Raw genomic sequence first — 15,965 nt, 5'->3', positions numbered from 1 at the left:
TACCAGTCGTAGTAAAATAAAATTTGAAGTTACATAATTTAGGATGGTTTTGGCTACAAGTTTACAAAATATCCAACTAAAAGTAATTTCAGCAATAAAGGTTTATTTTTTTTTTACATAACAAGGCTTCACAGAGACAGTTCCAGAATTGGCCTGGTAACTCTGGGTCAGCTTCTCTGAGGTCCTCGGTTTTCTCCTTTTGGTTCCAACATGGCTACAGCAGCTCCAGGCATTATGTTCTCATAGGAGAATGTTTAAAAGCAGATGAGAGGAGATGGAGTCTTCCTGATAGATCTGTCTCTTCTGAATGAGGAAAATCTGTCCCAGAAGCCCCTACAGATCCCTGGAACATACTGGCCTTACCCTGGAACATATGAGCCATCCTGAGCTGCAGAAGACGCTGAAAAGTTAGCATCTGGTATCTTCAGAGTCTAAGGCAAGACACAGATGCTGCTAGTAGGAAGGGGAATCGGGTGTGGCCGCTACGTAGGCAACCGGCCCCTTCTGTTTGTGACAAAAGTGATGAAAGATAATCTAAAACAACATAGAAATTGAGAAGTATTATCTTAAATTTTGTTTATTCTTGGGTCAGGAAGAAATAAAAAGATTATTGTAAGATAACCACTTTCTAATTTCATTATTTTCTCTTTTAATTTTGTACCAATTTGTTCTTTCATCACCTGTTTGGTATTGTCTTTTCTGGCTTCTTGAATAGTACATTTAATATATTTGAGAATAATCTTTCAGGTTTTCATGCTTTGCATGCATTTAAAAGCCATAAAAATTCTTCTGAGTAACTTTAGCCACATGCTACAACTCCTGGAATGCAAATTTCTCAATTGTCATTCTTTCATTACCATGCATGATAATTTGCATGATTTATTTATTAACCCAAGAGTAATGGGGTACCTGGCTGGCTTAGTCGGTAGAGCATATGACTCTTGATCTCAGGGTCATGAGTTTGAGGCCCACACTGGGTGTGGTGCCTATTAAAAAAAAAAAAAAAGAAAAAGTTGAACCCAAGAGTAATTTGGCTGTTTTTTTTTTTTCAAGTGCCAAAAAATTAAAATTTCTGGCTGTTGTTAAAATTATTACAGTGTGGTTAGAAAATGTGATCGTGTAATATGTTAGAGACAAATTTTTTTTCCAACCTTTCCTTGCTTCTTCAATAATTATGGTCTAAACAATTTATATCCGTAAAATTTTTCATTATTAATCTTATGACTCAGGATAAAGGATAGCTTGAATGAAGGCATTCCCATTTGCATTACATTCTTCAAGTCTTTCTGCAAAATGTAAGAAATTGGGACTAGCCTAAGCTAATGGGCTCTCCCCATTATTTCCATTGATATGGTTGCTTGCTAACATAAATTCTCTGATGATTAATAAAGGATAAGTGCTAATGGAAGGCTTTTCTACATTTATTATGTTCACTTGTGTTTCTTTATTATGCATTCTCTGGTGTTGAACAGCAGCTGAATCATGATGTAAAGTCCTCCCACATTCCTTATATTTACAAGACTTTTCCTCAGTATGAATTACCTGATGCTGAATCAGTTGTGAGCAATGACTGAAGGCCTTTCGACATTCCTTACATTCATATGGTTTCTCACCTGTATGAATTCTATAATGTACAGTAAGATGTGAGACCCGTTTGAAAGCCCTACCGCAAACCCTACATTGGTAGGGTTTCTCTCCAGTGTGAATTCTCTGATGTTGCTTAAGTTGTGAGCTCACTCTGAAGGCCTTCCCACATGCCTTGCATTCATAGGGTTTCTCACCAGTATGGATTCTCTGATGTCTAATAAGAGTTGAGCCTTGATTAAACGCCTTCCCACATTCCTTACATTCATAGAGTTTCTTGCCCGTATGAATAGTCTGATGTTGAATCAACTGAGACCGATGACTAAAGGTCTTCCCACATTCCTTGCATGCATAGGGTTTTTCACCAGTATGAATTCTATAATGTACTTTAAGATGTGAGATCCTATTGAAGGCCTTGCCACATTCCTTACATTGATAGGGTTTCTCACCAGTATGAATTCGTTGATGTTCAATCAGCTGTGAGCTTCGACTAAAGGCCTTTGCACAATCCTTACATTCATAAGGTTTCTCACCAGTATGAACCCTCTGATGTTGTATGAAATTTGAACCAGAATTGAAGGCCTTTCCACATTCGTTACATTCATAGGGTTTCTTGCCAGAATGAATATTCTCATGTTGAATTAGTCGTGAGCCATACTTAAAGGCCTTGCCACATTCCTTACATTTATAGGGTTTCTCATTAGCATGAATTCCTTGATGATTAATAAGGAAGTCCTCCTGCCAGAAGTCTTTTCTACATTCGTTATATTCATAGGGTTTTTCTCCACGATGAGTTTTCTGATAAAAAGGAAATGATGCTTGTTGGTTTAAAGTGGCTATTTCTTCATGACTGATTATCATTTGACTCAAATGTCCATCTGGATTTCCCCGTTGTCTGTCAAACTGGCTTCTGTATTCCCAATCATCTTGGAACCTCGAGCACTCAAGACCATAACTTGTGAGGCTTTCCATTATCTCCCACTGTGGCGACTGTATTTCATAAATGTGCTGCTCTGGAGATGATACCTTGGTATCATACCTGGACTCCAGTACTGAAAAAAAAAAAAAAGTGTTTTTTTCCTTTTCCAGAAAAAGGAACTTCTATAGTGAAAACCAGGAAACTTAAACTCATGAGTATACCTATAAGCTCTTGAACGTGGCTAGGCAATTTGAAAATGGGTAAGTAGAAGAGAGGCAGAGGAAATACCATAAATTGAGATGAAGTAGTCAGAGGGAGGTTGTAATAGTTCTAAAATGTTAGTGTGGATCAGAATCACCTCTGAACCATGTTTTTAAAAAAATGAATGTTTCTATGAACCCCTAGAAAACACATATAATCTGGAGTGACAGAAGAAATCATTGGTTGCCTGGGGCTGGGTAAATGAGCAACTGTGTAGAAGGTGCACAAGGGAACTTTTCAGGGCGATGAAAATGTTCTCTAGCCTGTGGTTACGGTTATGCAAATGTATACGTTTGTCCATACTCATCAAGATACTGTACTTAAAATGCATGCATTTTATTGAATATAAATTATACCTCAATAAAGCAGATTTTAAAAGATGACGGGGAAGGGTAGCTGGATCTTCATCTGGCCAGAGGCATACAACCGTGTATCTGCTTGCCAGGGGAAGTGGTAGGACAGGGAGGCTGGTCTCACCTGTCCACTGGGAGTTACAGTAACACAGCTGTGGCATTCTGCTGTGATGCGTTCTATCTCTGAAGTTCAGCTGAATACCACAGCTTAGACCTGGTGTCTACTAAACCAGTCTCTCCTGGACCTTTCCATTGCCTAAATGTGACAGTGGAAAAAGAAGGGCCCTGTTCCTTATTTAGAGAATTAGGCCCCAACTTAATGGGGGTGGCTTCTTCAGAGCAACATTCTTTGCTGCCTATTCAAACTGCAGGGAAAAGTCAAATGGTGTATTTGATCCTGGTTTTACCTATTACATGATTTCAGCTGCAGTGGCCTGTTTTATGTAATCACAGCAACCAAATCCATTTGGAATTGGGTTACAGCTTAATGCAAGGAACTATGGGGAAAGCAAATGGGTGCTTCTCAATGTGCTTATGAAGTGTAGTAGACAGGGGCGCCTGGGTGGCTCAGTCGTTAAGCGTCTGCCTTCGGCTCAGCTCATGATCCCAGGGTCCTGGGATCGGGCCCCGCATCAGGCTCCCTGCTCAGCGGGAGGCCTGCTTCTCCCTCTCCCACTCCCCCAGCTTGTGTTCCCTCTCTGTCTCTCTCTCTCTGTCAAAAAATAAATAAAAATCTTAAAAAAATAAATAAATAAAGTGTAGTAGACAGGGACACCTGGGTGGCTCAGATGGTTAAGAGTCTGCCTTCGGCTCAGGTCATGATCTCGGGGTCCTGGGATCGGGCCCCGCGTCGGACTCCCTGCTCAGTGGGGAGCCTGCTTCTTCCTCTGCCTGCTGCCCTCCCTGCTTGTGCACACACTCTCTCTCTCTCTGATAATAAATAAACAAACAAACAAGTAAAATCTTTAAAAAAAAAAAAAGTGTAGTAGACAGATGACCAAAGAGGATTTTATAGGAGCAGGTCTGCTTCATATGGTGGCATATCACAGAACATTATTCATTTGGTTACTTGTGAAAGTATTAAGCAAAAGCTACTAGAATAAAAAGTTAGTTTGACAATGAAACATGATGACGGGTCTATGAAAGAAATATCAGATTTTGTGGGAATGATGCTGCTGTCATCTCAAAAACTTGTACTATAACCACAGTGCATCCACATGAAGTTGTAAGAACAAGACTACATGAAGAGGACACAAAGTACAGATATTTTTTCAGACACCATGTCTGGTTGTTTTTTTAAATTTTTTTAAAAGATTTTATTTATTTATTTGAGACAGCATATAAGCAGGGGGACCAGCAGACAGAGGGACAGGGAGAGGCAGGCTTCCTGCAGAGCAGGGAGCCCGATACAGGGCTCGATCCCAAGACCCTGGGATCATGACCTGAGCCAAAAGAAGACGTTTAACCGACTGAGCCACCCAGGTGCCCCTGTCTGGTTGTTCAGAAAGAAGGTTTTGGGTCTCTTCACTGTGGTCTGACAATTCTATTGAGACAGATTCCAAATATGGCCATTATGATGGCAACCCGTGAATTGGTGGTTGACCTACTCAACGGTTAGCGACATCTGCCTGCCATCCTATGAAGGACAACCAAAAGACTACATGGAAACTGGAACATGGAAAATTAAAGCCAACCTGGTAGAAAGAGAAGACGAATTTGGGAACATTTAACTATGCCCAAATGGAAATTTGGTTTTAGGAATTAAAGTAAGGCACATTACTTGCTTTTTGGGCAATGTGGAAAAAGGACATGCCACTAAAAACAATCCTCTCCCCAGACTTCCACTTTTTCCACTTTTCTATCACAGATTGTGTTGATTTATGGCAGAGTATGGTGTTGTTTATTATATGAGCCCTTTTACACTCATGTAAATTAAGCCATCCCTAATTATATACTGTGTTGTAGGCATCCAAAGATAGTACTGACAGTCATAATTTTCTGACTTCTGTTCAACTCCCTATAAAGTTGCAAAATAGCAACAAGAATAGTGAGGTCTTCTGTATTAACTTAATGGTTCCCTGACAGTGACTGGCAGAGTATTTTATTTTATTTATTTATTTTTTTAAAGATTTTATTTATTTATTTGACAGAGACAGAGAAAGACAGTTAGAGAGGGAACACAAGCAGGAGGAGTGGGAGAGGGAGAAGCAGGCTCCTGGTCGAGCAGGGAGCCCGATGCGAGGCTCGATCCCAGGTTCTGGGATCGTGACCTGAGCCAAAGGCAGATGCCCAACGACTGAGCCACCAGGCGCCCCTGGCAGAGTATTTTAAATTTAATTATTTAGCATTAGTAGTCACTGTTTTGGATAACCAAAGAAATAGGTCTAAAAATCTTACAGATAGTCTTAGCATCAAGATATTTTAGTTCCCTCATATGAACCTCAAGGGATCCCAATAGCCAAAATAATCTTGAAAAGGACAAACAAAGTTGGAGGTCTCACACTTCCTGATTTCAAAACATACTGCAAAGCCACAGTAATCAAAATAGTGTGGTACCAGCAAAAAGGCAGACATAGACAAATGGAACAGAATTAGAGAGCCCAGAAATAAACCCCCATGCATATGGTCAAATTATCTTTGATAGGGTGCCAAGACAACACAATGAGTAAAGGACAGTCTCTTTAACAAATGGTTCTGAAGAAGTTGGGTATCCACATGCAAAAGAATGAGGCAGGACCCTTACCTTACAGCATATACAAAAATTAACTCAAAATGGACTAAAGACCTAAATGTAAGACCTAAAAATGTTAAGTTCCTAGAAGAAAGCACAGGGGGAAAACTTCATGACATTGCATTTGGCAATGATTTCTTGGATATGGCACTAAAGGCCCAGGTAACAAAAGCAAAAATAGACAAATGAGACTACATCAAGCTTAAAATCTTTTGTGCATCAAAGGAAACAATCAAAAAAGTAAAAAGGCAACCTTCAGAATAGGAGAAAATATTTCTAAAGCATATATCTAATAAGAGGTTACTATCCAGTATATATAAAGAACTCCTACGATTCAATAACAACAGAAAAACTACCCTATTAAAAAATTGGCAAAGGACCTGAATAGACATTTCTCCAAAGAAGGTATACAAATGGTCAAGAAGCACATGAAAACATGCTCAACATCACTTATCATTAGAGAAATGCAAATCAAAACTATAATGAGATAATGCCGCAAAGCCATTAGGATGGCCACTATCAAACAAAACAGACAATAACAGGTGTCGATGAGGATTTGGAGACACCGGAACCATTGTGCCCTGATGGTGGGAATGTAAAATGGTGCAAACACTATAGAAAACAGTATGGAGGGTCGCCTGTGTGGCTCAGTTGGTTAAGTGTCCGACTCTTGGTTTTGGCTCAGGTTGTGATCTCATGGCTTATGGGATCAAGCCCCATGTCGGGCTCCTTGCCCAGCAGGGAGTCTGCTTGAAAGATTCTCTCCCTCTGCCCCTCCCCCCAGCTCTCGCATGCACTCTTTCTCTCTCTCCCTAAAAATAAATACATCTTTTAAAAAAGGAAAGAAAGAAAGAGAACAGTATGGAGGGGCGCCTGGCTGGCTCAGTTGGAAGAGCATAAAACTCTTCATCTTAGGGTCATGAGTTTGAGCCCCATGTTGGGTACAGATTACTAAAAAAAAAAAACAACAAAAAAAAAAAACAGGGAAAGTTCTAAAAAAATTAAAAATAGAATTACCATATAATATAGCAATTCCACTTCTGAATATATATCCCAAAGAACTGAAAGAATCTGAAAGAGACACCTGCACACTCATGTTTACTGCAACATTATTGACAATAGCCAAGAAGTGGAAGCCACCCAAATGTCCATTGACGAATGGATAAAAAAGTTGTGGTACATACATATAGCCTTAAAATTGAAGGAAATCCTGTCACATGTTACAACATGGATTAACCTTAAGGACATCATGCTAAGTGAAAGAAGCTAGACTCTAAAGGCCACATATTATAAGATTCCATTTATGTGAAATATCCATAATGAGCAATTCCACAGAGACAGAAAGCAGATTACTGGTTGCCAGGGGCTTGGGGGAGAGGGCAGTGAGGAAACTATTTAAGTATGGGGTTTCCTCTGGGGTGTGTTTAGGAAAAACACACCTCTCAACACGACTCTACTATACATACTTCCCTTCTGACGCTTCTGGTGACAAAATGTGTGCCAGGCAATTCTTCAACTCTGATGGATACCAACTGGGTGTCCTACAGATTTAAGTCAATTTTCATACTGTCTTTCTGCAGAAAGCATCAGATCCCACAGATTAAGAGCTCAGGCCCACAGACTACCTCTGCTCCCTTCACCCCCAACCCCAATAAACTGGAGGTTCCCACAACCCCTCCTGGGGTTCAATCATTTGATAGACTGGCTTACAGAATTCAGGAAAATGGTTTACTTACTAGATTACCAGTTTACTACAAAGAATATAACTCATATCAGTCAGATGAAAGAAATGCACAGGACAAGGTACAGGGGGAGGGATGTGGAGATTCTACACCCTCTCCAGGAACACGACCCTCCCAGTACCTCCACATGTTCGCCAACCCGGAAGCTCTCCAAACACTGTACTTTAGGGATTTTTTTATGGAAGCTTCATTACATAGGCAGGATTGATTAAATCATTGCCCTTTGGTGATTCAGTCAACCTCCAGTCCCTCCAGAGTTTGGGGGATAGGGCTGAGAGTTCCAACCCTCTAATTACAAAATTGGTTTTTCTCTCAACCAGCCCCCTTCCTGAAGCTATCCAGGTGACCCCAACCACAGTCATCTCATTAGCATACAAGAAGACTTATTACTTCAGAGACTCCAAGGGTTTTAAGAGCAGTGTGCCAGAAAACAGGGGTGAAAACCACAGGGTGATAAAAATATTCTGAAACTAGATAATGGTGATATTGCACAACACTGTAAATGTACTAAATGCCAATGTACTCTACACTTGAAAATGGTTAAAAAGATGAATATTTTACAGTAATTTTTTATTTTTTTTTTTAAAGATTTTATTTATTTCTTTGACAGAGAGAGAGATAGCAAGAGCAGGAACACAAGCAGGGGGAGTGGGAGAGGGAGAAGCAGTCTTCCCGCTGAGCAGGGAGCCCGATGTGGGACTTGATCCCAGGACTCTGGGATCATGACCTGAGCCGAAGGCAGACGCTTAACAACTGAGCCACCCAGGCGCCCTACAATGATTTTTTAAAAAGTTAAAAGGAGCAGAAAAAATATAAATTACCACACTGATTCAAGAAATGCAACATTTGAATGTTTAGATTCAGTATTCAGTATTAGGAGTTCAAGTATTAGGAAATCTATTCATATAATCCAGACTTCATAGATTAAAATAAGAAAACTTAATATGAAAAGGTGGATACTTCTTTAACCAAATAAAATATCTCTATTTCATTCCTAAATGTGATATTATGCTAATGAAAAGACACAAAAAACATTTCTATTAAGGTCAAGAACAAGCTTAGGATGTAAACTACCCCCATTAACGTTGTTCTGGGGGTACTACATAATCAGTTTCCTACTCAGGCAAAAGTAAAAAAAAACCCAAGAGCTATAAAAATGCAAAAAGATTATCACCATTTGCAGATGATATGAATGACTACTTGGAAAGCTCAAGAGTATTACATGAAAAATTGTTGTAAATAATGAGAAAATTCAGTAAGTTGGGTTAACTACAAAATTAATCTGAAGATATGAATGGCTTTTGCCAGGTATAAAAAACAACTGGTTGGGATATAATAGGGATGAAAGGGCCCCATTTCCAATAACAGCAATAAATATATACTAACTAGCAGTAAATATAATAAGAAATGTACAAGAGCCATATAAAGAAAACTTTAAAACCACCAGGGGGTGGACATAAATGAAGGGAAAGCCTATCATTTTCTTAAATAGATAAAAATCAATTAAAAAAATAAGTTTTCTCCTCAATCTGAAAATTTACTGTGATCTCAAGTAAGAATAATTACATGATTTTTTTTAAACCAGATATTCTAATTTTAAAGTTCAGATGGAAAAATAAATGAGTATAGCCAGGAAAATTCTGAAAAATAAGAATGAGGAGGAACTAGTCTACCAGATATTTAAAACGTTCAATAATTAAAACAGTATGGTATTGGACACATAGTTAGACAAAGAGATTAATGAGACAGAACCAAAAGTTAAAAGATATATCCAGAGGGAACAGAGTAGATGATAAAGGTGGCTATATAGATTAGTGGTGAAAAGATAAAATGAGCTAATAAACGCTGTTTGAATAAACTGATGACAACCTGGAAAATAGTGTGAAATCACATCTTGCACTCAGGATAAACTCCACAGGGATCATAAATAGCACCATAAATATACCAGGAAAAAAACCACAGGAGACTCATTTATAATGTCAAAGGGGTAAGTCCTTTTTGATTATGATATAAACCCACAGATCTAAGAAGTAAACAAAACTCAGCACCCCAAACAATCAAACATAAGCTGTCAAACTAAAATGACAAAAACAAAAGCAAAAACGATATTACGGGTGTGGCTGGCAGAATACTGGCCTCCCAAAGATGCCAGTGAAGACACTGGATTATACAACACCACGTATCTTCTCTCCTTTTTCTTTTTTTTAAAGATTTTATTTATTTATTTGTCAGAGAGAGAGACAGTGAGTGAGCACACAAGCAGGGGGAGTGGCAGGCAGAGGGAGGAACAGGCTCCCCATTGAGAGCAAGGAGCCCGATGCAGGACTCGATCCCAGGACCCTGAGATCATGACCTGAGCCGAAGGCAGACGCTTAACCGACTGAGCCACCCAGGTGCCCCTGTATCTCCTCTCCTGAAGTTCACTACACACTTGACCTCGTTCACTCCCGGGGGCCAACTACCACTTCAATGTGGATGAAACTACCACATCTGTAATGTTTAATTCTTGGTTCCCCATGTGAAGTTCTCTTATAGTACATTGTATGTGGTGGAAACTGTTTCTCGTGGAAACTGTTTATCAACCAACACATTCTTGGTCTCACATTGTCACACTTGACTTTGAACTTTGGTTCTCAATCAGGGAAGATTTTGCCCCCTGGGGGACATCTGGTAATACCTGGAACATTTCTGATTGTGACAACTGAAGGGAGGGGGGTTATATTCGCAACTAATGAGTAGAAGCCAGGGAGGCTGCTAAACATCCTACAGTCCACTGGACGGCCCCGTTGTGTCAGCAACGCTGAGGCTGAGCAACCCTCCATCCAGAGCAAGGGAACAGGCAGGGAAGAAGCCCTGAGGCAGGAACATGCTTTCTGTATCAAAGCTGGGGAGGGTAAATTTGCACTGTCTGTTCTCATGCTACCACAGCATAGCTGAGTAGTTGTGACAGAGACCATATATGGCCCACAAAACCCACAGATATTTACTCTCTGGCCCTTTAAAGACGACGCTTGCCAACCCCTACACTAAAGGTATAGCAAAGAGGCTTGTGTGGCTGTAGCCGAATGAGCAACAAGGAGAGTAGCAGGAGAGGAGATCAGAGAGAATGTGGGACGCCGATCATAAAGCAACACAGTCCAAGAGAACTTTCTATGATGCCGAAAATGTTCGATTCCACCCTAATATACTAGCTACTGGCTACCCAAGGCTACTGAGCATTTGAAATGTGGCTATAGGCTACCATGGAATGGAATGTTACATTTTATTTAATTTTAGTTAAAGTTAAAATTTAAACAGCACGTTTGGCTGGTGGCTACTGTATTAGATAGCACGTAGAGGCTTCTAGGCCATGGTATCGATTTTGGATTTTCTCTTGAGTGAGATGGGAATTTACTAGTAGGTCTTGAGCAGCGAGGCAATACACCCTCACTTTGGCTGCTGTGTGGACAATACACTGTAGTGGACAAGACTAGAAGCAGAGGGATGGGGAGGAGGCTACTGCAATAGTCTAAGCCAAAGATGATGGTGGCGTGGATGGAATGGTAGCAGTGGTCTTGGTGAGAAGTGGTTAAATTCTGGACATAATTCAAGGTAGAGAAAACAGGCCTTGCTGACAAACAAACGTGAGAGAGAAAAGTCAAGAATGCTTTAAGAGTTTTTGACTTGAGGGGCGCCTGGGTGGCTCGGTCGTTAAGCATCTGCCTTCGGCTCAGGTCATGATCCCAGGGTCCTGGGATCGAGCCCCGCATCGGGCTCCCTGTTGGGCAGGAAGCCTGCTTCTCCCTCTCCCACTCCTGCTGTGTTCCCTCTCTTGCTGTGTCTCTCTCTGTCAAATAAATAAATAAAATCTTAAAAAAAAAGAAAGAGTTTTTGACTTGAGCAAGTGTAAGAATCAAGTACCCTATTACTAAAGTGTGGAAGAAAGAGGGAAGAGCAAATTGTTATGGAGGATCAAGAACTCCTTTCTGGGCTTGTTAAGTTCAAAGTCCCCATGAACACGGAAGTGGATATGATGAGAAGGCAGCTGGATATAAGTATCTGGAGTTTAAAGGAAAAGCTAAAGATGATGGAAATGTTCTGTATCTGCATTGTCCAATAGAGTAGGCACAAGCCACAAAGCGGCTACTGAACTTCTGAAGTGTGGCAAGTGCAACTGAGGTACTGATCTTCTCAATGTATTTAATTGTAATTAAATCACAACGGCCACATGGGCCAGCGGCTCCATGCTGGACAACACACATACAAAGAGTATTTAAAGCATGGTACTGGAGAGGGTCCTAGGGAATGAAAATAAACAGGAAAGAGAAAACCCAAGTTTGAGCCCTGGGGGCCTCCAACATTTAAAGAAAGTGAGACAATCCCATCAGAGGAGGCTGAAGATGGTTTAATGAGGAGGTCGTGATGTCCCAAATACACAGAAATGTTTCAGGAAGAAAGAAACAACCACTTTTGTGAAATGTTGCTGACAAGCTACAAGAGATGATAAGTGGGACCTGACCTCTGAGTTTGGCATCTTGGAGGGAAAATTTTCTACCTCAAAGGTCTTCTTTTCTCTTCCACCCACCAGACGGTTATCTGTGGTAGCTTCTCTCTTCCCACACAGGCCTCACTCACCTGGACACAGGCCTCCTCTTGACGTTTTCTCTACCACCCAGGGCTCTTTGCCTTGCTCCAGGAAGGAGATCACATCAGGTTTGGCGATGGCAAGACCTGGATGTGAGAAAAAACATGCCACCCGGTTATGGTGTGGGGCCCCAGAATTCAGATCCAGGACCTGGTCGGCGAGCAGGAGAGGCGGTTGCAGGAGAGACCAGAGGAAGATGTGACAGTCACCTGAGGGTTGGGGAAGATGTAGTATCAGCCCAGGGAGCTGCTCTTTGACCACTCAAAAGGTACCTGGAAACGGACAAGGAACAGATATGCCGAGGGTAACATACAAACTAATATGCCAGGTCATCTTACCCAGTGAGACCAGGTTGCTATAGGTCTCCAACATCACGTCTCTGTACAAATCCCTCTGAGTGGGTGCAAGCTGTTCCCATTCTTCTTGGGAGAAGACTATGGCCACATCCGTGAACAAGTCTGACTCCTGAAACAACAGGCAGGTATGTTATTGGCATATTTCAAGGAAATGTTTCTTGGTGGGATGAGAGGAGACGGAGGAGGTCTTTGCAGGAATGGGGTGTTCTGGTGAAAAAGAAGGCTGGGGCTGGAGGCCTCCAATGTGAGCAGGTTACAGGAGAGGGTCAGCATGAGTAAAACAGTGTTGAAATGTTCTTGAGCAATACTTTTCACTACAAACCCAAGCTCTGTACATAGATCTGAGAGGAAAATTAAAATTCAGCCAAGTGGAGTTTCCCCAGTTGTGACAAGCAGCATACTAAAGCACGTTGCCTACTCTGTCCTTGCCATATAATAAATTCTCAATGAGGGGCACCTGGGTGGCTCAGTCGTTAAGCATCTGCCTTTGGCTCAGGTCATGATCCCAGGGTCCTGGGATCGAGCCCCGCATCAGGCTCCCTGCTCAGCAGGAAGCCTGCTTCTCCCTCTCCCACTCCCCCTGCTTGTGTTCCCTCTCTCGCTGTCTTCTGTCAAATAAATAAATAAAATCTTTAAAAAAAAAAATAAATTCTCAAAGAGAGGCCTATAATTTCTACTTTTGTACAACAACAACAAAACAAACCAACAATTTCTGATAGACTTACCCTCAAATGTTTTATTAAAGAAATGTTTTCTATCTTAGAAAATATGATTTTCATATACATTGAGAATTATCTGAAGACAGAGATTCATCATTATGTCAGGACATATCAAAGCATTCTTCCTTATGAGAAAAATCTTAAATTAAGATTACTTTTATTAGCTGTACAATTTTCTATCAAGTGAAAAAATGACTCAACCATTCTCTTATTTTGGATGCAGAGGTTGGATCAGATCTCTGAAGGCTCTTCCAAGCTCTGCCTACCTGGATTCTGAAAAATTCATCCATCTGGTTGGTTGCCTCACAATCCCCTCACCTCTGTACTTCTCTCGTTCTCAAGCTGAAGAAGCGGCTATAGAATGACCCACATTCAAATGCTCTGTTTGACCTCAAACTGGACCTTAATTCTGGCATCTAATCTCCCAAAGATACCCAACTAAGAGATCGTGCCTCACACTGAAATTGAGACCAACCAAGACCTGTTCCTATGCTTTTCCATGTTATATCCCTCATAAATATTCATCTCCATTTCATCAAACCTCAGTTTTCAGTTTATACAAGGAAATGGATTTCTGCTCTATCTAGCCTCCTGGCAGAATACCACACCATCAGAAGATATGGAATGCTATACAGAATGAACCCATGGGCATTGGTCAGAGTGGAGGGGGCAGTGGGAGAGGGTACCAGCTGCCTGGCCTTTATAGTCCCTAAAATGGGAACCTCTGAGAACTGGATTCTTGGATGAAACCCAGATGGGAGGCTTCAAGATAAACAAAGGAAATATTTACATGATTTTAAAACTCACAAGGGACATGACTTTTAGAATTTCATGGGCTGATGGGTCCTCCTCCAGGTTCCTCTCTTGGGGAAGGGCAGAGTCCTGAGATGGCAGAGCTGGGGGAGGAAAGAGCAAACATGAGAGGCCAAGCTTGCCTTACAGCTCCCAGAATGCCATGGTTACAAGTCCCCACCTTTTTATCCCCCGCTCCCTACAAAAACTAGAGTTGGAACACTGTGGCCTTTACCCAACTCTAGGAAACACAGCTTTAGCTGTTGCCAATGAGACAGGGAACCAGTGGCCCTTTCTCTCCCACTTCCCTTAAATATCCAGAGAATTCCACCTTGTTACTGATGCAGATCTGTGATGGGGATGCTCAGTCCTGGTTCAGTGACTAGACCACATGGTGTCCCAAGGACAAGAAAGGCTGTCCTCAGGCCAGGGAGCACAGCCTGCCTGATCGGCATCAGCCCAGCCCAGAGTGAAGCCTTCCCAGAAACAGACCATTTAACTCTCTCGTACCCACAATGTAACACCTCCCTGGCTCTTTACTCAACTTCCAAATTCACAAAGAACCTTACAGCCCTTCCTAAGGCCTGGTGGACACCACTTTGTGGACCCTGCCTTGAGTCAACAAATGGGGTGTGGTTGCAATGGGCAAATTAGATGGCTCCATTACCATCACATAAATGTGCCCCTGCACAGAGACTAACAGTAAGCAAAGCTGTGTGCACAAAATTTACTGAAAAAGAGAACAAAAATTAGTCCATAACAGTCCACAAAAGTAGGCAAGTGGTTGAATCACTGTTGGCACAGCCATATGATGGGAACACCAAACAACTATCAAAAATTATGTGGGGCAACATTAACTGACAAAAAAAGATATTCACAAGTGGTCTCTTTATACAACATGAGAACATTCCGCAAAAGAGGTCAAACCACCCACCCACTGATTGGCACATGGACTTAAAAAAAGAACTGGGAAAAAAAATCCAAGTATTAAGAATGATGTCATTTAACCACTTTGTGAGTTCATCATTAAACGAGTAGTATTCTATAAAGGAACTCAGAACAATGCCTGGCACGTTACAAATATTTAATTCTAAGAAATATGTAAATGAAGTAATTGATCGTTCCTTAACATGTAATAGAAATTTTTTTCTTACTATGACCACTGCCTTAGCATTATCTGTAATAGCTTTATGATATTTTATTACATGAGTGGCCCATGATTTACTCAACCATTTCCCCATTGCTGGACACAGATCTTTTACAAGATCATCTAAAATGTTCTCAAATTTAAGTCTCTGCTTCTGAACTAGGAGTGCTAAATATTTTGAGGTCTTTGCAACTGTTTGAGAATCTTATGAAACAAGAATTTGTCCCAAATTAAAAAAAAAAAAAGGCACACGCAGGAAATACTGTAAAACATCGACCAGCATTTTTGGGAGTCGGGGACCCCTTCACACCCACCTAAGGGGTCCACAGACCGGGGCTAGGAGCCTGGACGCGGAGGCCGATGGGAAATGTAGTCCAGAGCCCGGAAAGCCGCAGACCGACGCTGGGGCGAAACGTTCCGGTTCTTCCCAGGCCCGAGATCCGCCCGGCCGTGGAGCCCGCTCCCGCAGGGACCCAGGTGCGCCCGGCAAGCTCCAGAGCCCCTCACCTGCCGCCTCCTCGGGTTCAGGTGCCCCCGTGGCCGCACTCCCCGCAGCCCCGGGTGCGCTTCCTCCTCGGTATCGGCGGACCCGCCGCCTGGAACCGGAAGATGGCGCAGGCGCACAAAGCACCGCGGATGCTGCCTCGCGAGTGGGCCGTCGCCGCAGTCTCTTCTGGGAAACGTAGTCTCTAGGCGCAAAGGCATAGCCAAACCTCAGAGCCGGATCTCGCGATGTT

At 41.8% G+C, this 15,965-nt stretch overlaps 1 protein-coding gene across 8 annotated transcripts in view; it reads right to left on the bottom strand.

Moving 5' to 3' along the window:
* The window catches only part of ZNF582 (zinc finger protein 582), a 21,616-nt gene extending 5,651 nt beyond the window's left edge, over positions 1-15,965 (bottom strand). Inside the window, exons 1-5 of one of the 8 annotated variants that reach the window (XM_078062430.1) lie at positions 15,736-15,868; positions 14,080-14,185; positions 12,553-12,679; positions 12,205-12,300; positions 87-2,636 (exon numbers count right to left, since the gene is read on the bottom strand). In XM_078062430.1, coding sequence (XP_077918556.1) covers positions 1,315-2,636; positions 12,205-12,300; positions 12,553-12,586 — 1,452 coding nt within the window. In that variant the 5' untranslated portion in view covers positions 12,587-12,679; positions 14,080-14,185; positions 15,736-15,868 and the 3' untranslated portion in view covers positions 87-1,314. Of the gene's footprint in view, positions 1-86; positions 2,637-12,204; positions 12,301-12,423; positions 12,467-12,552; positions 12,680-14,079; positions 14,186-15,542 lie in introns of those variants that run through there. The other 7 variants (XM_036096604.2, XM_078062429.1, XM_036096603.2 and 4 more) reach the window with 7 other exon arrangements.

This window comes from Halichoerus grypus, chromosome 15 (genome assembly GCF_964656455.1).
Source record: "Halichoerus grypus chromosome 15, mHalGry1.hap1.1, whole genome shotgun sequence".
Classification (NCBI taxonomy): domain Eukaryota; kingdom Metazoa; phylum Chordata; class Mammalia; order Carnivora; family Phocidae; genus Halichoerus; species Halichoerus grypus.
Note: the sequence above shows the minus strand (reverse complement) of the source record. Positions and strands in the feature narration are given on the sequence as shown.